The following is a 27,994-nucleotide window of genomic DNA, read 5'->3' on the forward strand; positions in this document are numbered from 1 at the left end:
AGTGTCTGACTTTCGCTCAGAGCATGATCTTGTGGTTCACGAGTCTGAGCCCCACGTTGGCCTCTCTGTACTGAGAGCTCAGAACCTGGAGCCTGCTTTGGATTCTGTGTCTCCCTCTCTCTCTGCCCCTCTCTCAAAAATAAACATTAAAAAAAAAAGTAGTACAAATAGGTTATATGGATCATGAATATATACTCTCAGTAAGAATGTTGAGCAAATAAATACTTATCATATGGGACAAAATTTCCAATGATACCACCAGATTGGGACTGTAAACATCTGTCTCTCAAAGTCACACAGGCAAAGGTAAAGATGATGGGCTCAGGACATACCACTGTGTTGATTCAAAGTGACTCTGGGGGCGTCTGGGTAGCTCAGTCAGTTAAATGTCCAACTCTTGATTTAGGCTCAGGTCACGATCTCACGGTTTGTAAGTTTAAGCCCAGCATCGAATGGGACTCAATCTCACAACCGTGAGATCATGATCTGAGCCGAAATCATGAGTCCGATGCTTAAATGACTGAGCCACCCAGGCACCCCTGAAATTTACTTGTTATACAAGCATCACTGACTAAATATTCTAGTTACAAAACAACTAATTGTTCAGAAAACAATCTTAAAAGGATAGGGAAAAAGTAACAGGCCAAGCAGAAGGTATCAAAATAAATATTTATTAATACTGAAGCTTTATGTACACCTTTAAAAGCAAATGTGCAGATGTGAAGAATTACAAAAATCAATCTAAGATCCTTTCTCCCAAAGTATAAATGAACATTCAAGATCAGTAGTGCCACTTACATTCAGAATTAAAAAAATGTGTCTTAATGGAATACAAGTAGTTATTTTAAATGTCATCCAGATATTCTTTACAGTTACAACTCTAAAAAGTACTAAGTGGTCAAAAAATCCAGAGCACTGTGTTTTCATCTAATTAGTTGCGGTATACAAATATATTTCCATCTTTTTGTCCGGCCAACAAATGAGAATGTGTACCTGACCATTTAACGAAAGACCAATGTTGGTCAGAGATAGGTGGGAGGAGGGCAGTACAATGACCCAGAAGTAAGTCCCAGATGGCAATTGTTCCAGAAGTCAATACTGCCGCTGCAAAATGATCTTTCACATCACCTTCCAGGAATCTAATAGCAAGCAGAGAAGAAACAATTCAAATCATATATCAAAAGAGTTTTTCGAGTTAAGCCAAAGTCACGCTCCCCGAAGCAACAAGACCAGAAATACCTGGAAATGTGATGCCCATCTTTGAAATCCCAGGGCAGCTGGCAGGTGTGCTGTAGTTCCGGACACTACCATGCGTCCGGGTCCCGGCTGTGTCTGATGCGTCCCGTGCCACCCGCACCCCAGCTCTCAGCAGCCTGCCTCCCACTCTTCAAGCGGGCCATGCTCCGACCACCTCAGTGTCTTGGCTCCTGCTGTTCCCTCTCCCGTGTGCTCACTTAGCATGGCTGGGATTCTACCATCATGCAGGCACGTCGCCTCCCTAGAAAGGTCATCCCTCATCTCCCGTCTAGTGTAGGGCACACGTGTACTCTGCTCCCTATCATGTTATAGGTTTTATTTTCATAGCACTTTTCACTCATGAGATGATCCTGTTTCCATACTTGGTGGCTAGCTCTCCCACCAAGATGTACACATTGTAAAACAGGAATCTGTCTGTCTTTTAGAGACGGGGGCGCTGCAGTCAGTTGCCTGGATCTGAATTCTAACAAAGTAAGAGCTCTGTGACCCTGGGCAAATTATTTAACTTCATCAGTAAAATAGGAATATGATAGGAGTACAGCAAAGTACTTAATACACGTTAAGGGCTTAATATAAATTAGTTGTTATTCCTCACTGCCACATCACCAGCATCTCGAAGAGTCAACCTTCAGTGAATGTTCTGAGTGAACCAAATGGTATTTTCTTTATCCCAGGCTCCCACCCAACTTTGTGTGATTGACTCCAGACACATCTGAAACTCCACAAAGTCTTCCTTGACAGTCTCTCCCTAACCCTCCACTGCCAGTTAAGGTGCTCCCTCCATCCTGTGTGCTCCCAAACACTACAAGCCTCATGGCATTTTGTGTGCTGAACATTAGTCTCTAGTTGCCTCCTATTTCCATGAGATTAGAAACAGTAGTGCCCTCTACGGAACTGGCACCAGATAGGTATCAAGGTTTGCTAAATAAATGAGTTTGAAGAGTGACGAAGGAAATGCTTGATTGAATAGTTCTCTTTATCCTAAATTTCTAGGCCAGCGACTACGGTTCTCTCCCCAAATCCAAAGAAACGAGTTCTATATGTAAGCACGTATTGCAGATGACAGTCCTGAGGTTCTTGGTGAGCTAAGAACGTTTGCAGAAATGCCACTTCTGGCTAAGGGCACAGGGAGAGAGACCATCTTTTAGAACACTGATGCAGCAAGCTTGGCACAAGATCCCCAAAAAACACAGAAACATACATTGCACCTACCAAGGTTCCTTATCCTTGTAAACTGTTAAAGCTAGACTTTGTGATCTTGATTTACTAAATCTGTTTTCTGTCTCTGCTGTGCATTTCAAACAATAATAAAAGTAATCTCTAGGAATGACCCTTCTGGATGTGGCTAGGGTGGCCTAACAACACCAACACTACTTTAGAGCTCTAGAGAGCTCACAGAACACCTGGGATACCAATAACGGTATCACTGATAAATAGATCTTCTCATCAGTCAGTAGATAAATATCAATTGCTTGCACGATGGAGACTCGTCAGATTTCAAAGTAAAAGAGGCCTTCCCAAAGTAATATTTAAAACTTTCTTAATTTAGGTTTTATGGAAAGGACATTTTTGTAGAGAATATTAATTACTTAATTTGCATTTGAAATGTTTTTGTTATGGGAAAAACAGGGTTTGAATACACATAAAATAACCTATCCAACCCCATAATGGTGGGGATAAGAATGTAGGGAACCTGGGATTTGACTGAGATCTACTAAACTTTACACTTCTTCCTACTTGACATTCTTACTATGGTCTGCAGTATTTCATGTTTACCATTCATCTAAGTGACACAAGAACATCTGGTTTTTTGTATTTGCACACGTGCCTTCCAAAATGTCATACTCAGTGAACAGCAGCACACACTTGCCTTCCAGCCTGCCCTTGGGGAAGACAGTAGAGCATCACACCCACACTCAGGGTTGTCTTAGGGTTAATCACAATCAGCTGAAACACCGGGCTTCCCAACGGCTCACTCTCTTTGGCACAAGGATGGCTCAGGACAACAAACAGGAGCCCCTAATTTAAAAGAGAAATGAATAACCAAATAAATCAGCAAGAGTATGCTGGGAAAAAGAAAGGGTTGGCAGAGACAATACCAAAGAATTACAAGAATGATCAAAAGTCTCAAGTATCCAGGATTTAATCACTAAATCACTAGCTCATTTTTCTTTTCAGGCAAACTGTTGAGATGATCACTGAGCTGGCCTTCTGGCTTCTCTAGGACAGGGCTCAGTCAGTCTTGTAGGTGGGAACGTAGCTGATTCACCAATTTCCTCCATCTTAGACACTACTAACATCTTATACCATTCATCTGGAGAAACGTCGTCATAGGGAAAGAGGGCATAGAGACATGCAAACGGAGTCCTCAAACTACAGATATTCATTGGCAAGTTGGTTTTTGAAAATTCAGAACACATTTTCCCATAAAAATAACCTTGTAAGTGGTGACTCAATTTCTAGGCCAGTCTGCATTGCCGATTTACGCTTATAGAACAAGAGTGACAAAAAAAAAAAAAGACACCATCACCTATGGTTGTTTCCATGGGAAAATGTGTTACAGACCTCTCCCGGTTTTAAAATTATATGATCTAATAATAACATGATTGTGTGTGGAGACATATATATCACACAGACATACACACACTCACGGTTGTATATGTATATGTTATACATTGAAAGTAATTCTCTTTGGAGGTAAAATGGAGAAAATTAATTATGAACCATCTTAGGATTAGTAACATTCATTTCTACTTTATACATTTTCTAGAATGACTGAATTTTTATAATAAAATGAATTACTTTTATAATTAGAAAATCTAGTCAAGAAAAGGCTAGGGGCGCCTGTGTGGCTCAGTCAGTTAAGCACCCGACTTTGGCTCAGGTTATGATCTCGTGGTTCGGTCCGTGAGTTTGAGCCCTGTGTCGGCTCTGTGCTGACAACTCTGAGCCTGGAGTCTGGAGCTTTGGATTCTGTGTCTCCCCCTCTCTCTGTCCCTCCCCTACTCACACTCTGTCTCTCTCTTAAAAAATAAACATTTAAAAAATTTTTAAACAAAAAAAGAAAGAAAGAAAAAGTTCGATGTCATATACTTAACTAGGGGTTGGCAATTATGGCCCACAGGCCACATCTGGCTCACTGCTTATCTCTGTATGACCCACAAGCTAAGAATGATTTCTGCATTTTGAAATGGTTGAAAAAAAGAAGAAAAATATTTTATGATATATGAAAAATCATAGGAAATTCAAGTTCTGGAAGGTTTTAACATACAAAAAGTTTTACCTGGAACATGGCCACGCCCATGCGGTTTCATTTTATCTACGGCAGATTCTCTGCTACAGCGGTAGAGCAGAGCACTTACAAGAGAGACCATGTGGCCTGCCGACCTGAAGGTATTTACCATCTGGTCTTACTAACACAAAAACTTTGCCGATTCCTGCACTAAATTTAAGTTATTTCCAGAGGTTGGTTTCATGGAGTTTTATCTACTATCTGAAACATTTCTGTGTTAAATGCTTTAGTATCAAATAGGTATTAGTGTTGTAGTAACAAAGATACAAAGTTATTTCAATGCCTAGTAGGTAAATGTAATAATTTCAGAGATGAATTCAACCCTGTTATTTTAAGGATGTAAAAAGGTAGCCTCAAGATAATGTGACAGATTATATAAGATCACACATCTTCTGAGTTCAATTCCACAGACCCAGCCAGGCCAGGGAAAGTTACAACCCGTGTATTCCAAGCGTGTGGTATTAATGCGCACGGGGTTGCCACTGAGGCTGCGAAAATCAGTCTCCATACAAGTGTGAAGCCACCCGCTACCGCCTCTGTTGTGGCTCGATGGTGGGTACTTAAGGGTTACCTCTGACTCCTGGACAGCTGCCTGCAGCCTGTTCAGATGTCCAAACTAGACTGTAAGTCAAGTCTATTAACACAATGGCTGAGAAGCTGTTTTCGTTTCTATGTGAAAACACTAAAGCCTAAGGGAAAAACACATCTAGGACCATTTAACCATCCTCTCTCAGGGTATGTGTTCACATCATAAATCATTTATGGCAATGCAGTTGAGAGCCAAGTCTGGTAACAGGCATGGTATTTCTTAGTACAAACTCACAGCTAGAAATAAACGTTTGCTCTTAGGACATACAGCCAGAAAATTTAGCAAGCCGTCACATTATACCAATACTTATTTTCATCCATAGATTTCAAGAAAGAACTAGGGTGCCTGGGTGACTCAGTTGGTTAAGCATCTGACTTTGCTTCAGGCCATGATCTCATGGTTTATGGGTTCCAGCCCCACATCGGGCTCTGTGCTGACAGCTCAGAGCCTGGAGCCTGCTTCAGATTCTGTGTCTCCTTCTCTCTCTGCCCCTCCTCCACTCATGCTCTGGGTCTCTCTTTCTCTCAAAAATGAATAAACGTTAACAAAAATTAAAAAAATAAAAAAAGGACAAACACTGTTATCCAATTTTGAAAAAGATACACAACAGAGAGGGTCTGTTAATTACTTCTTACTAAGTTACTGCTCTTACTCAGTGAGACCAACAGCCACACACAAAGCAGACACAAAGTGGTCCCAACAGATCACTACTTACCATTTCAGAATAGGCTTTGTGACAGACTGAAGCTTGGTAGGAATCACCAATGTGCATCTTTTTCAGGAGCTGACCAGTTTTTAAATTCCTTAGACACCAAAAATAAATAAGCTGATAACATTCTTCTAGCAAACTGGTTTTCACATAATATCCTGTTATTTATCACAGCATACTTTAGGAGGTGACCAAGGGAGAAACTAAGGGACACAGTACCTTAGTTTTGTTTAATTACATGTGTGTAGTTACATTTGTTTAGTTACAGACTGAGCTACAAATAGGGACCAGAGGGTGACATTGCCAGTAGTTTAACTTGACAGTCCCGCCTGAGATTGAATCTGCTATGTCACTAGGAATAAACCTCTCCGGACTGCATGAGGAAAGTTTTCCTTTATCTTATTTGACTGGGTATTGGAATTAGGCACATGGTATGGCTCCAGCATTATGATTTTGTCACATTTCTTATTATGCCTAAATTTTCCTTGGAAGACAATGGTCAGGAAACCAAATTTATTTAGATAGGAGACTACACCTAAAATAGATTTAGAATTCTGTTTCTATTACCATGTTTATACTAGAACTAGACCAACGTAACAAAGAAAGATGGGAAGACTGAGGTGGGGTAAAAAATGGAAAAAGGAAGAGAGAAGAGGGTGAATATAAAGAAGAAACAGTCTGGGGTGCCTGGGTGGCTCAGTCGGTTGAGCGTCTGACTTCAGCTCAGGTCATGATCTCATGGTTCTTGAGTTTCAGCCGTGCACCGGGCTCGGTGACGACAGCTCAGAGCCTGGAGGCTGCTTCGGATTGTGTGTCTCCCTCTCTCTGTGCCACTCCCTGGCTTGTGCTGTGTCTCTCTCTCAAAAATAAACATAAAAAAAATTTTAAAAAAAGAAAGAAAGAAGAAACACTTTGTTGGAACCACTTCTTAGCTTTACTGAGCATTTGTGACGTTGATAACTGCTCTGTCATGGAACTCTACTGATGAAAACCCTCAGCTGATTTCCCCTTAACCTAAACATAGAGTCCATAATCTTTTTCACAGTATCTATAATCCTCACGAATCCTGTGCTACGATCCTACATTACTGTTCCCTATCATGCATATTCCTGGCTCTGCACCTTTGTTCAAGCTATCCTCCCAATGACCTCCCCAATCCTGACCAATTCCCATCTCTGTTACCGACCAATGAATGCCCTTCCATTCTTTATGGCCTCGATTATGTCCTGCCTCCAGCTAGCGGCAGGAGTTCAACTTAGACTCTCTGACTTCTCCCTGCCTACACCAACCCACAGAAATCTCTTCTCCTCCACTTCCCTTCATTACTGTCCTTGTGCCTCATTTTTAATTTAATATAGACTGTAACAGGGTGTAATGTATTCATTCAACAAATATTTCTGAATCTTCTGTGGACCAGGTTCTGTGTATAAAAACAAAAGACGGAAATCTAAATGCTCATGTACATATGCAAGGTTTTCCTTGCCGGGGACACCAATGGGTTTATCCCCTATAGAGGTTAACATATGCTCTGTATTTAGTAACTGCTCTTTCCTCAAGTCCCAAAGCACTCTGTCCAAATTTCTATCACTTTGACCTTGTCTGAATTGTACAGGAATTGTATGCTTTGAATTGTAAATTGAATTGTAAAGCAATCTTACTGACTAGATTTTAGAGGCTTCGGAACAAGGATTCATATCTACATCTCTCACAGCAAACAGTATATAAGTAGAGACTCAAATATCCATTAATGATTGAAAGATGGGTGCTCAGTTAATATAGCTTAACCAAAATTAAATATTTAAACCTTCAGCAAGCTTCAAAAAGGGCCACTTGAATCTTGAATATAATATGAATCACTTTAGACATTTAATACATCAGGAGTTAAACAGGAAAGGTGACCAACAAAGTACATAGAGCCCAAAAGGTAAATGAGAACTTTTGATAGACAATATGATCCATACATCTTTGAGTAAGTAGCCTACACAAGGTGTTAAGACAGGCCCTGAGAAAAACAAAAGGTATGTACCCATCTTCAAGGACTTCCATAACACAAAGTAGCATACGCTAAGTTAAAAAACAGAGGCAATATTGATTGGGGTGCCTAGATGGCTCAGTTGGTTAAGCGTCCAACTCTTGGTTTCAGCTCAGGTCATGGTCTCACAGTTTGTGAGTTCAAGCTCTGCAATGGGCTCTGCACTGACAGCACGAAACCTGCTTGGGATTCTCTCTCTCTCTCTCTCTCTCTCTCTCTCTGACCCTCCCTCCACTTGTGTTCTTTCTCTCTCTCAAAATAAGTAAATAAATTAAAAAAAATTTAAGGGCAATATTTAAAAACTTAAAAAAAAAGGCAATATGAGTTCAGAGAGGGAAATGTCAATGAAAGTTGAGGTATTACAACAGAGCTCAAAGCAACTATGGGACTGAAGATACCCCTTAAACTTAGAACTTACACTTTGAATTTAAGTATAAAGGTCCCTCCTCAACCTCAAATTCTGTTGCAATCCATTATATATATAAAATGCTAAAAAAATTACTCTTAGGATGGGAAGAAAACAGGGAGCTGAGGAGTATGGACTAGCTGGAGAGAAATTTTTGTACCAAGGCATTGGGGAAATGGAAGCTGAAGAAAAGCAAACATTGTGGGGAGGGGAGGGCTGGGAGGAAGAATGTTAATACAGTAAGAGTATGAAAGAAGATCTGGAGGTAGGATATTGATTGATGACAAGGAGACCGATTGCTAGATTATATTAATAGTTCAAGAACCAAATAATGAAGGTCCAGACTATTGAAATACCAGCAAGAACAGAAAAGACAACTTTGGTAAGGAATATTGTCCCCAAATTAGACCTCCATACACAAACACTGAGCTAATGCCAGAAGTGGAAACCTGCTGCTCTAGACAGTAGGGCCATCTGAAAACACAGTCTCCTGGCAGATTAGGACATGGTCATATTTCAGAGGCCCCCAGGTGGGGAGGGGACAAAGATTCTCTTAAGGACCATGCTCTCCTGGCTTATTCCTAGAGAGTTAGGGTTGGACAGGGCAGAACCAGTTAAAGGAGAGGGCTTCTGAGGGGAAAAAAAAAAAAAAAATTAATTTATTGTCTTAATACAAACTAACCTTGAAAGTACCTTTGGCTGGGTAAGGTTCTCCCCAGGGTAAGGAAAGAGAAGTGGCTGGGGACTCCTTGACTCTGGTTTCCCTATCACAAATTTGTTAACCTGGTTCCTCTAATCAGATATATTTTATAATTTTGGATTGTAGACAGTATGAATGACACATCACATAAACTCTGGATTCTGTTAGATTCCTCTAAAGAATATTGATCCCCGCCCCCCCCCCCCCCCCCCTGTAAACAGTTAACTTGGCTTACCCAAAATTCCAAATGCTGAAAACCCAATTCAGTTCTTTTTGCCTTACCTGGGCTGCTTCAAGTCTGACCTGTACACATGTAGTTTAAAGGCTAGCCAGATTACCAGGTAAAGATTATAGCTCAGAATTTGAGGCTCATTCTTCAGCTCTCTCTTTATGGGGATTTCTCTTCCTCACTTGCTAGCTGCTGTGGTCACCCTGAACTCTGTCCTTTGGTTCTTTAAGTCAGGGCCAGAAGGTTTTCTCGCAGGGTTTTAGTCCCCCATGTGCAGACTAGGGCTTGCCCTCTGGCTAAAAGCTGTAGGAACAGGAACTTGCCTACTATTTCCTATTCACCACTCTCCAGTATCTTTCTTCTTTTTCTCATTCCCCAGTGCCTTCAGATAGTTGTTCTTTATACTTTGTGCAGAGTTTATAGTTATCTGAGGTAAAAAGAGTTGGTTTGATAAAAGCCATCAACCAGAAGGAGGAACAACTGTACATTTTTGACAATGGTAAAATTTCATTTACTTTGAAATAGTCTACTCGGACTGATCTTTTTTCCGAATGTCTGAATTAATATGATGTTCTTGTTGAGACAAGTATATGTCATCTGACAGGAAAAAACAAACACAATCATACTTACAGAGTCTCTAATCTTAACAACCCCATGAAATTGGAGGTATACCCTCATATAAGAGAAGAAACTGAGGCCCTCAAGAGAAAGCTTACCAAATAACAATGTTGTTCATTACAGTGGTCCCAAGCAGAGCTTCCTGCACCCCTTGCACCTCAGCAAAAGTTAGTACAGTCTCTTCAGGGGACATCAAAAATTGTTTTTCTTTGCTTCTGCATTTAAAACAGTATTAAAAATTAGCACTTTGTACCAAAGCAGTTTCTAAACAGCTCTTCTACATATTGCTGAGCTATCCATAACATGCACTAATCTGATACCAGAAAAAATTTCAACTAGAAAATGTGTATTCAAAACTTTCTACAATAAACATACACTACTTTTATATTCTCTACCTGGATATATTTGCAAGCACCTCAAATTCATCATATCCAAATTTAAACTTGCCAGGGGGGCCTGGGTGTCTAACTGACCCAGTAAAGCATCTTGTCCAACTCTTTATTTCGGCTCAGGTCATGCTCTCGGCTCAGGTCATGATCTCATGGTCATGAGATCGAACCCTGCATGGAGCTCCAAGCTGGGCATGGGGCCTGCTTAAGATTCTCTCTTTTCCTCTCCCTCTGCCCCTCCCCTGGACATATGCACTCTCTTTCTCTCTCAAAAAGACAAAACAAAACAAAAAACTTGCCACCTCTCTCTTTAAACATTGTGTTTCTTTCTGCATTCCCATCTAAGTGAATTGTACCACTGTCTACCCAGGTGACAAATGTAGAAACCTGGATGTTATCCTTGTGTCCTCCCTCTCTATCTACTCAATCACTAAGCCCTAATGATTTTAGTCTCCTCTTTCTCAAATCTGTCTGCTTCTTCTCATGTCCACTAATACTTTGCTAATTTAAGCAAGCAATTATTTGTCTCTTGCCAAGATTACTACAGGTCATGAATAAATAAGACAAGAAGGTCCATGACCTCTGTTATTACGAAACACAGGTAAATAATCACAATAAAGCATAACAGACACAGAGGATGTTATGAATTGCATTTGAAATATGCTGAATCTGAAATACCCACAAGATGTCTAATAAATAGGCACACAGATCTAAAGGCTGGGTTCAGAGCTAGAAATATACATTTATAAGTGGTCAGCACCTAAACAGTAATTTAAGGACTGGAAACCAAGTGCAGAACAAGAAAAGGGTCTAGGATCTGGAGGCACATGTGAAATCTGAGGGGCACATGGAGATTTCAAAGACTGAAGAAAGAATAAACTATGTTTGCTGAGCCTCTCCACTCCACTGGCTTCCTCCCTGCTACATCCAGCTTCCTCCTCTCTAAACCACTTCCATGAAACAGCCTAGTGTTGAGGCAGACCCTGCCATACGATACCTGCAGCCCAGAAAAACAAGAGGCGAGTGATCTGACCTTCTCTGAAAGCCTGTGATAAAAGCATTCTTTAATAATGAAAATCAACTTGGGGCGCCTGGGTGGCTCAGTCGGTTGAGCGGCCGACTTCGGCTCAGGTCATGATCTCGTGGTCCGTGAGTTCGAGCCCCGCGTCGGGCTCTGTGTGGACAGCTCAGAGCCTGGAGCCTGTTTCAGATTCTGTGTCTCCCTCTCTCTGACCCTTCCCTGTTCATGCTCTGTCTCTCTCTGTCTCAAAAATAAATCATTAAAAAAAAAAAAAAAATTAAAAAAATAATGAAAATCAACCATCTTACCTTCCGTCTTCTGCAAATGTCATGATTTCTACTCGTTGGTCACAAAGGGTCCCACTGCTACTGACTAGCCTCCTCTCTGTCAGGCCAAGCACAGCTTTTATATTTCCAGAACTCAGTAGCACTTGCTTTTCACATCCACCATCAGAGGAACAAAGTAATGACCTAAACCAAGTATAAAAGAAAATTGGAGAAGAGTAAGCCTTTTTTTTTTTTTAATTTTCAAATATTTACTTTTGAGGGGGTGCCTGGGTGGCTCAGTGGGTTAAGCATCTGACTTTGGCTCAGGTCATGAACTCACGGTTCATGAGTTTGAGCCCCACATCGGGCTCTGTGCTGACAGCTCAGAGCCTGGAGTCTGCTTTGGAATCTGTGACTCCCTCTCTCTCTCTGCCCCTCCCCTGCTCTCACTCTGTCTCCCTAAAAATAAATAAACACTAAAAAATTTTTTTAAATTATTTATTTTTTTTTTAGCATATGTGCTGCCAAAGTGAGCACTTTTTAATTTATTTTTCAGAAAGAGAGTGTGTGTGCACACAGAGAAGGGGCAGAGAAAGAGGGAGACCAATAATCCAAGCAGTCTCTGTCCACACTGCCAGCAAAGTGCCCAATGCAGGACTCGAACCCAAAAACTGTGAGATCATGACCCAAGCCAAAAATCAAGAGTCAGACGCTTAACCAACTGAGCTACCCAGGCACCTCTAGGAATTAGCCTTTAATATGAAAGGACTAGGGGCGCCTGTGTGGCTCAGTCAGTTAAGCATCCGACTTTGGCTCAGGTCATGGTCTCGCGGTTTGTGGGTTTGAGCCCCGCATCAGGCTCTGTGCTGACAGCTCAGAGCCTGGAGCCTGCTCCAGATTCTGTGTCTCCTCCTCTCTCTGCCCCTCCCATGTTCATGCTCTATCTCTCACTGTCTCTCAATAATAAATAAACGTTAAAAAAAAAAAACCTTTATTTATTTATTTTAATGTTTATTTATTTATTTTTGAGAGAAAGCATGCAAGGAAGGGGCAGAGAGAGAGGGAGATGAAGAATCCCAAGCAGGCTCTGTGCTGTGACTGCAGAGCCCGGTGCAGGGCTCAAACCCACAAACTGTGAGATCATGACCTGAGCCGAGATCAAGAGTCAGACGGACACTTAACTGAATGAACCACCCAGGTGCCCCTAAGGTTCAATTTGTTTTTTTAATTTTTAAATGTTTATTTATTTTTGTGTGTGAGAGAGAGAGACAGATTGCAAGTGGGGGAGGGGCAGAGAGAGACTGAGACACAGAATCTGAAACAGGCTCCAGGCTCCAGGCTCTGAGCGGTCAGCACAGAGACCGACACGAGGCTCGAACTCACGAACCGTGAGATCATGACCTGGGCCGAGCTCAGATGCTTAACCAACTGAGCCACCCAGGCACCCCTCCTAAGGTCCAATTTTAAACGGAAACTTGAGTCAGGGATATAATTCTATCACTAGGTTTTTTTTGAAACAAATAGCTCTTGGATCTAAATTTAGATTCTTTCAAGATTCAAGCCTAGGTTATAACTTGTACTCAAAACAAGCTGACAGAGACAAAGATGAGGGAAAGAAAAAAATTGCTCCTTGAGAGTTACATACCTGATTTCCCTGATTTCCAAATTTCCCAAAGCCACGCACACGAGGTTACAAACATCAGGCACTGGAACTATCTGTAACACTGGAACCTAGATAAAACAAAAATAGCCAAAAATTGAATTTGGTTGTTTCATTTTTTTTAACAATATAGTTTATTATTTAAAAAATTTTTTAAATTTACTTTTGAGAGACAGAGTGTGAGCAGGGGAGAAGTAGAGAGAGAGGGAGACACAGAATCTGAAACAGGCTCCAGGCTCTGAGCTGTCAGCACAGATTCCAACATGGGGCTCGAACTCATGAACCACAAGATCATGATCTGAGCCAAAGTCAGACACTTAACCGACTGAGCCACCCAGGTGCCCCTGGTTGTTTAATTTTTAATTAATCTAAATTTTCCAAAATCTGTCACATTCCCTTCTATTCTCACTGTACCAGGATAGTTTCAAACACTGAACAAAAGTTTAGCAAACACCTCTTTTTATAAGCTGCAAATCCAAATAAGTTATAGGCAAAACCATGTATATAGCAGCACTTACTTAATGAAATCTACAGTTCTAGTAATAAAGGAAAATTTAAATAAATTCTGGCAGAAGTGGACAAAGGGAACATCATGCAGTCATTTAAAATAAGTTTATTCACGTAAATAAATATTTATTGACCACCACTATACAAAGCACAGTGCTAAAAGCTATGGATATACCAAAGAACAAGAATGAAATTTGCTAAGAGTAGATCATAAATGTTCTCACCAAAAACAAACAAACAAACAAACAAACAAACAAAAACTATGTGAGCTGATGCATGTTAATGAACTCGATTGTTGTGGGAGTGCTTTCTATATATGATATATCAAATCATCACAGTGTACACCTTAAATATATTACAATTTTGTCAATATTACTTCAGTAAAGGTGGAGAAATAAATAAAACTCAAAATAAAGTATGAAGAATATGTAGAGGGGCGCCTGGGTGGCTCAGGTCATGATCTCACAGTTTATGAGTTCAAGCTCCCGCTTCGGGCCCTGTGCTAACAGCTGAGCCTGGAGCCTGCTTCAGACTCTGTGTCTCCCTCTCTCTCTGGAGCCCCCAACTTGTACTCCGTCTCTCTCTAAAATAAATAACCATTACAACTTTTTTAAAATTAAAATTAAAAAAAAAAAGAATTATGTAAAAATAAGGAAAAATGTTTGTATAAGTGAGAAAAGGCAAATTTAAAAATTTTAAGCACATTAGGACTGCAAGCACGTAAGATACATATGAAGGTGGACAAAGACTAGAAGAAAATACATTAAGAAAGGAAGCAAGAAAAATGTTTTGATGAGGGGTAAGGAATACAAGTATCAGCAAATTTAGAAGTCAGAAAAGACACGAAATTCTAAGCTTCTCCAATATATCTAGTATAAAAATCCATTTCCCGAAAAACAGGCGATAAAGCAAACCAGAGCACAACATTAACTGTAGAATCCAGATGGTAGGCATATGGGTACTCACTGTACAACTTGTCTCTATGTTTGACAATCTGCATAATGAAATGTTGGAAAAAATTACTGATCCCTCTGTTCTGCCTTACATGGTTGTAGGTCCCATTCTTGGTAAGCTGCCCATCTATATTACCACGTAAATAATTGCAAAGACCTCTCCCAGCTCTAAGATTCTGACTTACCTCTGTAAAGTGCCAGGAATAAAGTTTTTCCCACTGCCAAGTATCTAGAGGTTTCCAAAGAGAAACTACGTATTCACAGGCAGTTATGATACATGGCTCTTTGAAACCGGCTATTTCCCACCACATGGCACTCACGTCCACGGAACAGGAACCAGAAGGATTCTGAAATAAATAGCAACAACACTTATGTTAAAGGGATACTTGGGGGTCTGTTTTTGTTTGTTTTTATGTTTATTTATTTTTGAGAGACAAAGAGAGACAGAGCATAGCAGGGGAGGGGCAGAGAGAAAGAGAGACACAGAATCTGAAGCAGGCTCCAGGCTCTGAACTGTCAGCACACAGCCTGATGTAGGGCTCGAACTCACAAGCGGTGAGATCATGACCTGAGCCAAAGTTGGATGCTCAACCGACTGAGCCTCTGAGGCGCCCCACTTGGGGTCTGTTTTATGAATAGAATATGAATATAGAATATGAATATGAAAAGTGCTGGGTTCCAAGGATTAAATGAAATACTAAGTAAATGTAATTAAAGTTTTATACAGGTCAAAGCTGGCTTAGTTGGTGGAGCAAGTGACCCCCGATTTTGGGGTTGTGAGTTTGAGCCCCACATTGGGTGGAGAGATTACTTAAAAATAAAATCTTAGGGGGCACATGCATGGCTCAGTTGGTTAAGCACCCAACTTTGGCTCAGGTCATGATCTCACGGCTCATGAGTTCAAGCCCTACATCGGGCTCTGTGTTGACAATTCGGAGCCTAGAGCCTGCTTCGGATTCTGTGTCTCCTTCTTTCTCTGCCCCTCCCCTTTTTGCGTGCGCGCTCTCTCTTTCTCAAAAATAAACATTAAAAAATTTATAAAAATAAAATCTTTAAAAAAATTTTGTTTAATGTTTATTTATTTTTGAGAGAGAGAGAGAGAGAGAGAGAAAGAAAGAGCGCCAGCAAGGGAGGGGAGAGAGAGAGGGAGACACAGAATCCGAAGCAGGCTCCAGGCTCTGAGCTGTCAGCACAGAGCCTGACGTGGGGCTCGAAACCACGAACTGTGAGATCATGACTTGAGCCAAAGTCAGACGCTTAGCCAACTGAGTCACCCAGGAGCCCCCAAAATAAATAAAATCTTAAAAGGAAAGAAAGAAAGAAAGCAAGCAAGCAAGCAAGCAAGCTTTGTGAGTCTTATGTAACTAAAAAAAATTGCCCCCACACACTTATATCATGATGGATCTAAAAATGTGTAGCTCCAGAATGGAACAGATTCAGATTTAATCACAAAACATGGCCCATAAGAACTTGCCCATTTGGAAATGAAACATCCTGATGAACCACCCACGGGTTGAAGAGGGAATAAAAATGAAACAACATGGGGGTTAAGGGCACCAACTTCCCGCGTAGTCAAAAATCTGCATATAACTTTTGATTTCCCCAAAACTTAACTACATTAATAGCCTACTATTGGAAGGAAGCATTACTGATAATGGAAACAGTCAATCAACACATATTCATGTGTTATATGTATTATGTCCTGTATATAATAAAGTATAGAGAAAAGAAAATGCTATTAAGAAAATCATAAGATGGGGCGCCTGGGTGGCTTAGTCGGTTAGGCGTCTGACTCTTGATTTTGGCTCAGGCCATGATCTCATGAGGTTGAGCCTCACGTCAGGCTCTGTGCTGGCAATGCAGAGCCTGCTTAGGATTCTCTCTCTCTTCCTCTCTCTGCCCCTCCCCCACCTGTGCTTTTCTCTTTTTCTCTGTCTCTCAAAATAAACTTAAAATAAAAAAAATCATAAGGAAGAGAATATACATTACAATTCTGTAAAAGAATTCTAATGTGTTTACTGAAAAAAGATCTGCATGTAAGTGGGCTTTTGCGGTTCAAACCCATGTTGTTCAAGAGTCCACTGTATTTCCACATGAGCAAGGAGAGCACTGTGTATCCAAACACACAGAGCATGGCAAAGTGGTATTTCCAAAAGAAATTTACAATCATAAAGGCATTTATCAGAAAAGAAGAAAAATAAAAATAAAGAAAACAGCTCAAAAAGGTAGTGAAACAACAATGAAAGTAAGCACAATGAAAAAGAAAAGAATTATTAAGGATAAAAACAGAAACAAATGAAATAGGAAACAAAAAAACTAATTAACAATCAATACAACCAAAAGCGTTGTAGACCAACAGAATGGAAAATCTCTTAAGTTTGATGCAGGAAAAAAAGTACTTTAGAAAATGGGGAATTGGGAGAGAGGTTTAACTGAATATACACAGACAAGAAAACTACTAGAATAATAAATAACTTTTTACCTACAAATTAGAAAATACAAATGAAATGGTTGATTCTTTAAGAAACCAAGTTATTAAAATGGACTCAAGAATAACTTTGAAATGACTATTACTATGTATCTTTTATACCAAAGGAATCTGGAGCTCAGAGGGTAAATAATTTGCCCCAGGTCACACACTAGTAGTTGGCAGAAAGAGTATGTGGGTTTGAATCTCTTTCTTTTACACCAGTTGTTCTCAACTGGGGGGAATTTCACAAACTTTCCCTGGTGGGTATCTAGCCATACCTGCAGACATTTTTGGTTATCATAACTCGGGATGGGGGTGCTAGTGGCTCTATAGATAAGGCAGGGCAGGGCTGCTGCTAAATGTCCTACGATGCACAGGACTGCCCCTGCAATAAAGAATTATCCAGCCCCAAATGTCCAGATTGCTCAGATTGAGAAACCCTGCTCTGTATCATGCTATTTCAAGCACTACATACAAAGAGTTAACTAGGACACAGGTCCAATCCACTTCTCTGGATTTACTAACATATCATTAACAGAATATTGTAACTTACATTTCTCAGAGTTAGACACACACACACACACACACACACACACACACACACACACACAGCATATGAAAGATTAACCATTCATTATAATCTGGAACCACTACCTATTTTCTCATAAATCACAAATGATCCTTCTAGAAACTACAGCATTTGGAAAGGAGGATCATGAATGACTTTCTCTCTGTCAAGATGCCTGATTTACATTTAGACACAAAGTTGAGTTAGCTTAAGTTGTTCTTGGCAACAGCTTGACATATAAACTTCTTCTGGAGAAGATCTCAAGATATAAATACAGCTAAGTATTGTGAAAAACAAAGAGTTTACAGGTTTTTTCTGAATCTGTTTCGCCAAGTTCGTTTAACAGTGCTAAATTAAGAATGTGAAGATACAGATCAAATTCATCCTAATTTTCCTATGAATTCATTAAATTTTTTACATGTAAGACACACGACACACCAAAAGGGAATGGTCTTCTGACCTTTAACTTCGAAACCAATTGTAGGTGGCCTGGGATTAAGCCATTACAAGCAGGAAGGTCTCCTACTTCAGTCTGTGAAAATAAAAGTCACACTGTTAATCTATGCTTTATAGATGACGTCTGCCCACCCTGCTCCTTCATCGTGTCTACTCAATATGTGTTATTTCCTCTGATAACAGCAGCAAAGCCCTATATGCAAATGCTTCCTTGATGACAAAGGGAATAGGATCCCCCATATTTAAAAACACATTTTATATTAACCTTAAATTTTCCCCAACTGAACTTAATGGTTACAGTGAAATCATAACAAAGAAGCACATTCAACCATTCCTAAACACTGAGGAGCCAATGTGTAAGAAAGTCATGCTGCCCATATTAGCTAAGATCTTTCATTCCATCATAGAAAAATCTTACCATGGAAGTGGACCGTACCTGCTCAGTGGACTGTTTCCATGACTCCACGTGCATATTTCCACACAGCTGATTTTCTTCGGAAGTGACTGACTCAGTGGGAAGAAGTTTTGATTGGGAACCAGAATCATTGCCACAGGAAGGCTGTCCTTCCCGACCTGACACAACCGGGCTGCCATCTGATTTTGAGGGGCTGGCCCAACTGTCGCCTTGCTTCCGATCACAGTCTTTCAAGTGAGGAAGCTGGGGTACAGAGCAAGTTGATCCAACCACCTTCGTGGACACTCTTTCACAGCGTGCTTGGGAGCCGAAAGCTGGAGTAGTGCCTAGGATGGGGAAGGCGGGCGAACACACATCTGCCATCAGTCTGTCATTATCCTCAGGGGTGACGGTATTGAAAGGAGTGAAAAGTACTATGGATGAAGAAAGGCCCTTCTTCTGAGGCTGGCTTGTTGGGTTTGGTGTTTTAGGTTGTGCTTTTCCTGGGAGAACAAGAATTTCCTCTTCCAAGTCCTCCATTTCAATATCAATTTGTGTAGGTGTCATTTCTTCCAAAATAACACAGTTTCCCTCCTTAAGGAGCTTATCCCCATACATTTTTGATACAAAAGGCTCCACTGATTTTTCTGATTGGGACTTCAGTTTCTTAAGCTTAAGAGGTCCAAAGTCTTCATCAGGTAACTGAAAATCTGTGGTTTTGAGAACAGAGGACAGTTGCTTTAAACTTAGCATCTCATCCTTAGGAAATGAAGCCCTGAATGCAGCAGAATCCAAAGCCAAATAAGCATTATTTCTGGAAGAAAGGGAGTCCTCTTTTTGACGATCATCTTTCTTCCCTAAAATAGAAAGGAACAGCGGTAACAGCAAACATCCAATACCCAACCAAAAGTGAGCTTCTGAACTCCAAGACAGTGCAAAATGCTTGTTCTCTTCCCACCCATGACTCTGAAACCTATGAGCAGGTTCAAGAATCAGCCACAGGTTGGTGGTTAACTAGCAGTTCTCCTTTTGTAGCATCAAAAACAGCATGGTGCTGATGACACTAGCTGGAAGAAGACCAGGGTCTAGTCCCTGCTCTGCCACTGATCTGCCATGATCTTAGGCAAGTCAATTCACTTCATTTTCCCTTGTCTCTCATACGGGAACTGGACTAAGAATCTCTTCAGTCCTTTCTGTTCTAAAACTATGATTCCAACAGACTACCAGAACACAGTCTACAAAACGCTGGCCCTTCTCACTGAAGGAAACGTAAGTCTCCCTTTCAAGCAGAGTAATTTACTATTAAAAAAAATGTTTACCTATTTTTGAGAAAGAGACAGAGTGCCACCAGGGAGGGGCAGAGAGACAGAGAGGGAGACACAGAATCTGAAGTAGGCTCCAGGCTCTGAGTTGTCAGCACAGACCCTGATGGGGGTCTTGAACCCATGAACCGCGATATCATAACCTGAAGTCAGATGCTTAACCAACTGAGCCAACCAAGCACCCCAATAATTTACTACACTTAAAGCAGCTGGAATTCTATACCATGCAACATGTAGACCCAGTTGGCCCAACCACCTCTGCAGACACTTTTTCAGAGCATGTTTGGGAGCCAAAGGCTGGAGTAGTGCCTGGGATGGGGAAAGCTATCTCCACCAACTTATAAATGAATAAACTGTGGCACATACTTAGGGAATATTATTCAGCCATAAAAAAGGACGAAGTATAGATACATGCTGTGATGTGGATGAATCTCAAAAATCAGCTAAGTGAAAGCACCCAGACACAAAAAAGTCACATAGTGTATAATTCCTTTAATATGAAATATCCAAAACAAGTAAACTCACAGAGAGAGAATATAGAGTGGTGGTTGCCAGGCACTAGGGTGGAAAGGAAATAGAGAGCAACTGCTTAATGGGCATGAGGTGTCCTTCTGGAGTGATGAACATGTTTTGGAACTAGGTAGGGGGCATGGTGGCACAAGAATGTACTAAATGCCAGTACATCGTTCACTTGATTCAAAATGGTCCATTTTATGTTAAGATCACCTCAAGAAAAAAAAAATTAATGTTTATTTTTTACTTTAGAGAGAGAAAGACAGAGAGAGAGGACAAGTGGGGGAGGGTCAGAGAGAGGAGACACAGAATCTGAAACAGGCTCCAGGCTCTGAGCTGTCAGCACAGAGCCCGATGCGGGGCTCAAACCCACAAACCATGAGATCATGACCTGAGCCAAAGTCGGATGCTTAACCGATTGAACCACCCAGGCACCCTGAGAAAAAAATGTTTAATGTAGCAGCAGGTTACTAAATCCACAGCAGAGTATTTCAAAGTATACAAAAAGATGTTTCTAGATTATTACTAGATTGCCCTACTTTCTGATTGCTTTGTATTCTTGTTGGCTTAAAGAGGACAATAAAAAAGTCATAATGATTACAGGTTTTTAACTAATTAAAAATAAATTAAGTATTTAATTAATTATAGCTCATAGACCAAAACCTGTGTCCAATGATATAGAGCAGTTGGCTGCCTGTTTTTGTAAATGAAGTTTTACTGGAACACATTATATACTGTCTGTGGCTACTCTGCCACTATACTTGACTAGCTATAACCGAGCACAAAGACAAATACTATTTGGCCCTTTACAGAAAGTTTGCTGATGTCTACTATAGAACCAGAGTGAATTATCTAGTTGTTTTGCTCAGTGTATCATATGTGATTAATTCCTGAGGAAATGAATAAAAAAGTGTAAATTATGTCACTTGTTGTTCTCCAATATTTTGTATCCCACAGATCTCCACAGACGCTATATTTGATATTTTACCCAAAAAAAGTTGGTTGGATGTATTGCATTTTATTACTCAGTCATTCCTAAGAAAGTTTGTCAAAGGACTCCTACTCGGACACACATTTCATTTCACCTCAAAAACACTTTCTCTGTAGGTTATACAACTTCCCTCTAGGGATAAAGATTGTGTTGTACCTGAATAGATACTAATTTTAGATGAAAATCTCATACATTTTCCTTTTCCATGTCAACTTTTCAATCACATTAGTGAATTCTGGCATCACAGAGCCAGGTCTGAATCCCAGCTCTGTAATTTTAATGAATTAAAGCCACTTTCATGAATTAAAGTCACTTTAATCTCCTTGTGCCTTAAGTTTCCTCGTCTGTAAACCGAGGGTAAAAACAGACTCTGCCTCATGTAGGGTTGCTGTGATGATGCAAGGAGTTAGTGTTTGCACAACATTTAGAAAATACCAGGGACACAATTAAGTGTTGGCTATCATCATCGTCATCATCATCATCATCATCATCAACTGCACTTAGATTTACCTTTAATTCTCTTCTTACCATGAATAATTGCCTTTCCATTCTGCTCTTTGTTCAAGGCAACTTCTTCCTTGGATCTATTAACACCTGATGTGCCAAAAGTTGGCAAAAGGAGTTCACCATCATCTAATACAGGGGTGCAGATTGACTTTGTTTTTCTTCCGTGTCTCCTACCAGATGGCTGGATAACTGCCTTCCTGGAAAGATTATCTTTAGGGGGCCCAAGGGGAGAGTTGACTTCAGTTGAAGAGGGACGTTTCTGAGGACTTCCTGAGTTTGGTTGTCTTGTGCATGTGTCAGAGGTCCTAATTCCACTCTGGTCAGTTTCTTCACTGGGAAGGTTTAAATTTTTAGTTGCCTCCTTACTTCTATTTTTATACCCTTTCTTTTTGACACCCAAATGATTTTGAATTACAACTTCCAGGGCTACTTTTCTCTGGTAACTTGACATGCTTCGTGTTGTTCTAACATAATATTCTGCAGGAAATGGAAGGCCTTCGAGCATTGTGCAAGAATGTGTTTGATTTTCTGCAGAAGCAGGAGAGATTACTTCTGGGCTAAGACTCTTAGATTGACTTACAACCTCTTTTTCCTGAGGACTTTCATTTCTATCATCAAGAGTGTTATGGGGAGATTTTAAACACTCCTCTGTGTGATTCTGTCCTTTTAAATTTTGGTTTCCATTTGCTGATAAGTTATTGTAAGCGAATTCATTCACAGAGCACAAATTATCTGTCTCTAAGTCAGGACTTCTAGGCAGCTGGCCACTTGCACTTACAGCTTTATTTACCTCTGGGTTATCTGTAGAGACAGACATTTTTTGGTCTTGTGCCTCCAGGTTTACAGGTGAAGCAGGGATAATGTTTTTTAAACCATGAGTAATGAGTTCACAGTCGCCTTTAGGAGGCTTATGTTCAACGTGCTGACCACTACTGTTATTTGATGGAGTAAATGAAGCAAGTGTAGACACTGTGGGGAAATGATTTCCTCTTACGAGTGCATCAACAACTCTTTGTGGTTTGGTAGTTGGTGGAGTTAATACACCCCTTACGTTAGTTTCTGTCACTGGTGCTGGAGAATCCAGAATGTCACACGTAGAACTTGAAAGGTAAGTTCTTCCAGTTACAGGTGTTCTAGGATTCTCTCTATTGATTTCTTCCAGTTCCTTTAGTCTTTTTCCAGAGAGTATGAGTGAATCCGTGTCAAGGAAAGATTCTCTTGCCTGTGAAGTAAATGTTCTCTGCTGCTGCTTTCTTCTCTTTGGCAACTTACTCTGCCTTTTCTCACCACTAGGACCACTGACCTGGTAGGGAAAATGTTCTTGGATATCACTTTGTATATGTAATCTTTCCACGGGGCCATGTCCAAGGTTGAAGGACTCAGGCTCAATGTCAAGTGTGATAGGTGTCTTTTCTCCAGTTTCTTCATCCAGATGGGTGCTGATTTGTAATGTCTCACAAGGAGATACTTTATTTTTAGATTCTGAGGAGAAAAAAATATATAATTAATATTTTTCTTATTAATTAAAAAAAATTTTTTTGAAGTTAATTTATTTTGAGAGACAGAGAGAGCGAACGAAGGAGGAGCAGAGAGAGAGGGGGAGAGAGGGAATCCCAAGCAGGCTCTGCACTGCCAATGCAGAGCCCGACACGGGGCTTGAGCTCATGAGCCATGAGATCATGACCTGAGCCAAAGTCAGATGCTTAACCAACTGAGCCACCCAGGTGCCCCAAGTGATTTTAATACCACCTTTCTATTTCAATAGCCCCCAATTTTATGATTATAAATTACCTATTAACATGAGTAATGACCATGTTTTTTTAGAATACTTCTAGCTAGATTTTTTTCCTCTGTACATATAGAAGTGCTTAATCAAAAAAAAAAAAAAACTTTCCAATATTTACACAATAAATATAATTTCTAAAAGTTGAAAGGGGAAAAGATCAACTAAACAATTCAACCAAAAAAAAAAAAAAAAAACAGTTCATTGATTACAGATGGGAGAAAATTTATGAAATATGCATCTGATAAGCATCTAATAGCTAGAATATATTAAGAACAGTTATAATTGAACAAAAAGACATATAACCTAATTAAAATATTGGCAAAGGACTTGAGTAGATACTTCTCTGAAGAAAATATACAAATGGCCAACAAGCCATAAGGTGTTCCATATCATTAGTCACTAGGAAGCACAAATCCAAACCACCATGAGATACCACTTCACACCCACCAGGATGGTTATAATTTTAAAAACAGAAAATGGGGGCGCCTGGGTGGCTCAGTTGGTTAGGTGTCCGACTTTGGCTCAGGTCATGATCTCACAGTTCGTGGGTTTGAGCCCCGCGTCGGGCTCTGTGCTGACAGCTCGGAGCCTGGAGCCTGTTTCAGATTCTGTGTCTCCCTCTTTCTCTCTCCTCCCCCGCTCATGCTCTGTCTCTCTCTTCTCAAAAATAAATAAACGTTAAAAAATTAAAAAAAAAAAAACCAAAAACAGAAAATGACAAATGGTGGTGAGGATGTGTAGAAACAGGAATCCTTGTGCATCATGGTGGGAATGTTAAATGGTACTGATGTTGTAGAAAAGAGTTTGGCAATTTCTCAAAAAGTTAAACAGAGAATTACCATATGACCCCACAATTCCGTTCCTAAGTATGTACCCAAAAGAACTGAAAAAATACATCTATATAAACACTTGCAGATGAATGTTCATAGCAGCATAATAGCCAAAATTCATAACAAGCAGAAAGTAGAAACAACCCATATATCCACCAACTGATGAATGGATACATGAATCATGGCACATCATCTATCCAATGGAATAGGACTCAGCTGCACAAAGGAGTGAAGTGCTGACGCATGCTTGGATGTGTGTATGCAGGCATGACGGCTGGAAACATCACGCTAAGTGGAAGAAGTCAATCACAAAAGGTCACACAGTGTATGCCTCCGTTCACATGAAATGTCCAGAATAGGTAAATCCACAGAGAAAGTAGATTAGTGGTTGCCAGGGGTTACGGGTAGGATGGCTACAAGGCTTCTTTTGGGGATGGTGAAAACATGCTGGAATTAGATGGTGATGAGGGTTGCATAGTCTTGTGAGTACACAAAGAACCAGTGAATTATACATACTCTTTAAAAAGAGTCTATGGCTAGTCTTTATCTTTTGGCTGTGAGAAAAAGAACCACAACCAAATATACCCGGAAAATGAAAAATAAAGCAAGCATAAGTAAACGGGCTAGCTTCACCTGAGTGGTTTAGCTGTGGTGAAATGTCCTGCTGGAACAAGCAATCATGTTCTTCTGCTGTTTTCTTAACAGAATTCTTAACCTTCTCAGCTCTTTGGGCACGCTAGAGAAAACAAAAACAGCTTTTTTTTGTTCCGTTCCAAAAACGGAACAAATTTAAGACAAAGAAGGTTTATCTTAAAGCTTTATTATTAGGAAGAATTGTTTGTATGTAGTTCATACTGTGATACCTCAATTTGAGAGAATAAGATTCACTTACCTGGAGGCGGGCCAGCGTCTTGCTGTATTCCCTTTTCAAGAATGCTAACTTTTCCTTCAACTGGAAGAAGAAAAACAGCAAACAATGCTGAGCAGGTGGAAAGAAAGAGTCAGAGAGAAGGGACACAGTGTCTATCAGACCCGAGTGTGCAGGGCTTAGTAGGTCCCTCAGCAGCAGACGGCGGAGGAGTAGCAGGCACCCACACTACTTTCACTTCTCACAAAGCACCAAGCTTTCCAGTGTCTTAGCACCTTTACATAAACTGTTCCCACCACCTGAAGCATTTCCTCCCCAACTCATTTTGCTAAGTCCTTCTGATTCCTCAAGCCTCAACTTAATTTTACTTCCCTTGGGTAGACTTCTAGGTCCTTCCCGAAATCAAGGTTAGACATGCCACCTCTCTGCTGTGCTTCCTTTATCACAGTACTTATTATATCCACTATGCTGTCTGTTTACTTCTGTTCCCCCTTCTCACTGTGAGATCCCTGGCAGCAGGAGCTGGCATCCTCAGACACTCAATCAACAAATGCATCTCTTGTCAGGTATAAACACCGTGTGTCAGTTATTGTTTCAGGCGCTAAAGATAGAGTGGTCAAGCTTAGGCAGAGTGAGGGATGCAGATAATTAACAAAAAAACGCATACACAGATAAGATGATATCACATGGTAATCAGTACCCAGATCAACAGGGAGATGTGAGAGTGCCTGATCTACTTTTTTTTTTTTTAATGTTTTTTATTTATTTTTGAGACAGAGAGAGACAAAGCATGAACAGGGGAGGGGCAGAGAGAGAGGGAGACACAGAATCCGAAGCAGGCTCCAGGCTCTGAGCTATCAGCACAGAGCCCGACGCGGGGCTCAAACCCACGAACCGTGAGATCATGACCTGAGCTGAAGCTGGACGCTTAACTGACTGAGCCACCCAGGCGCCTCTGCCTGATCTACTTTAGGTAGCGTGGCCAGAGAGGCATTTCTGAGGACTACCATTTGAGCCCAAACCTGAAGGAGGAAGGAGCTGGCTTTAAGAAGATCCAAGAAAGGGGCATGTGTGTAGTTCAGTCAGTTAAGCATGACTCTTGATCTTGGCTCAGGTCATCATCTCACAGTTCGTGAGTTCCAGCCCCGCGTCGGGCTCTGCACTGACAGTGTGGATGGAACCTGCTTGGAGTTCTTTCTCCCTCTCTCTCTGCCCCTACCCCACTCCTGCGCTCTCTCTCTCAAAATAAATAAATTAAAAAAAAAAAAAAGAAGATCTAAGGGAAAGCAATTCACCCAAGATCACAGTTTATAAATGGTATGATCCAAAACCATACAGTTGAGTTCTAGAATCTGTGCTCTTTTTTTAAGTTTATTTATTTATTTTGAGAGAGACAGAGAAAGAGCAAGAACGGGGAAGGGCAGAGAGAGAGAGGGAGAGAAAGAGAATCCCAAGCAGGCCCCGTGCTTCATCACAGAGCTGGAGGCAGGGCTTGAATCCACAAACCATTAGATGATGACCTGAGCGGAAACCAAGAGTCCAACACTTAACCAATTGAGCCACCCAGGCATCCCTAGGATCTGTGCTCTTAACCTCTGTGCTAGAATGCTTCTCACAGGGTCCTCTTTATCACCAACCTTATCATCATCTGAGAATTATTTTGTTGACTTGGAAATGACCTATCTCACTCCCCATGGGAAGGTAAACTAAGAAGACTGATGAGTTAATATGAAGAGTTTAGCACAACGCCTCAAACAGCCAGCACAAGATACATTCAAGTTAACATCATCAGCACTAGCACAAGATGGCATGAATAAGGACGGTCGGTCAGAGCATCTACAGTAGAAGCAAAATCTGGAAACAACCTCAAAGTCTCTCAGCAGAGTAATGTCTAAAGACAAGAATGCACTTCCGTTAATACGTAACACTACACAGAAGCCAGATTAACATGTATCGACATGGATGAAACACGGATAAGTAAAAAGGACGTTGTAGAACCATTCAGATCATACCATTTATGAACAAAAAGATACACATCACTTTTTGGTGGCCAGGGAATAAATCACACCCTTCCAATCCCCCCACCTCCGTCCATTGCACACACGAAAAGATCCGAAGCACCGGCTGTTCAGAGATTTCCCTAAGGGAGTGGGTGGGAGAAGCGAAGGGTGAGAAAGAGTGTGGGAGTGAAGAGGATGTCAAAGGGGACTTTGGCTTTATCCAGTTTTACATTTCGTACGTATTTAGGCATTACTGCTGTAAGAAAATTTGTTCTTTAAATGCCACCACGTGAGCTCAGCATTCTTCCATCCATACGTTCACCCCCGCTGCGTCCAGAGGTCAGAGATCACTGCCTACCCGGGACGGCAGAGGAAACAAACACACGCCTAAAGCCTGCGCAAGGGGTCAGAGTTCCGACTCAGCCCTTCCCTCACACCCCGGCACCTTTTCCTTTTCCTCATAGCTGAGAGGTTTCCCGGGAGGCTCTTCCATCGGGCCGCGGCCGAACGGAAGGAACAGCCGTCGCCGGCCCCGGGCCTGCAGACACGAGGATGCCGGCTGGCCTTGGGCCCCGGAGGCACCCGGGAAGGAAACTCTGCGCCCGGGATCTTCCCCAGGGCGCTACCAGGTGGCACATGCGGACTTGGCGCGCCGTCACCC

At 41.0% G+C, this 27,994-nt stretch overlaps 1 protein-coding gene across 2 annotated transcripts; it reads right to left on the reverse strand.

Moving 5' to 3' along the window:
• Positions 1-655: 655 nt before the first annotated feature.
• PALB2 (partner and localizer of BRCA2) lies at positions 656-27,994 on the reverse strand. 2 transcript variants are annotated; one of them, XM_049638431.1, is made up of 13 exons: positions 27,779-27,994; positions 25,358-25,417; positions 25,099-25,201; positions 21,871-23,331; positions 18,559-19,373; positions 18,127-18,198; positions 14,814-14,975; positions 13,154-13,239; positions 11,551-11,712; positions 9,931-10,047; positions 5,854-5,941; positions 3,128-3,276; positions 656-1,139 (listed from the first exon to the last, which is right to left on the reverse strand). In XM_049638431.1, exons 1-13 carry the CDS (start codon positions 27,824-27,826, stop codon positions 932-934), a joined length of 3,531 nt encoding a protein of 1,176 aa, XP_049494388.1. In that variant the 5' UTR covers positions 27,827-27,994; the 3' UTR covers positions 656-931. The 2 variants fall into 2 exon arrangements, with proteins under 2 accessions (XP_049494388.1, XP_049494387.1); XM_049638430.1 differs by lacking the exon at positions 656-1,139 and having other exon boundaries at positions 2,608-3,276.

Source organism: Panthera uncia, chromosome E3, assembly GCF_023721935.1.
Source record: "Panthera uncia isolate 11264 chromosome E3, Puncia_PCG_1.0, whole genome shotgun sequence".
In the NCBI taxonomy this organism is placed as follows: Eukaryota; Metazoa; Chordata; class Mammalia; order Carnivora; family Felidae; genus Panthera; species Panthera uncia.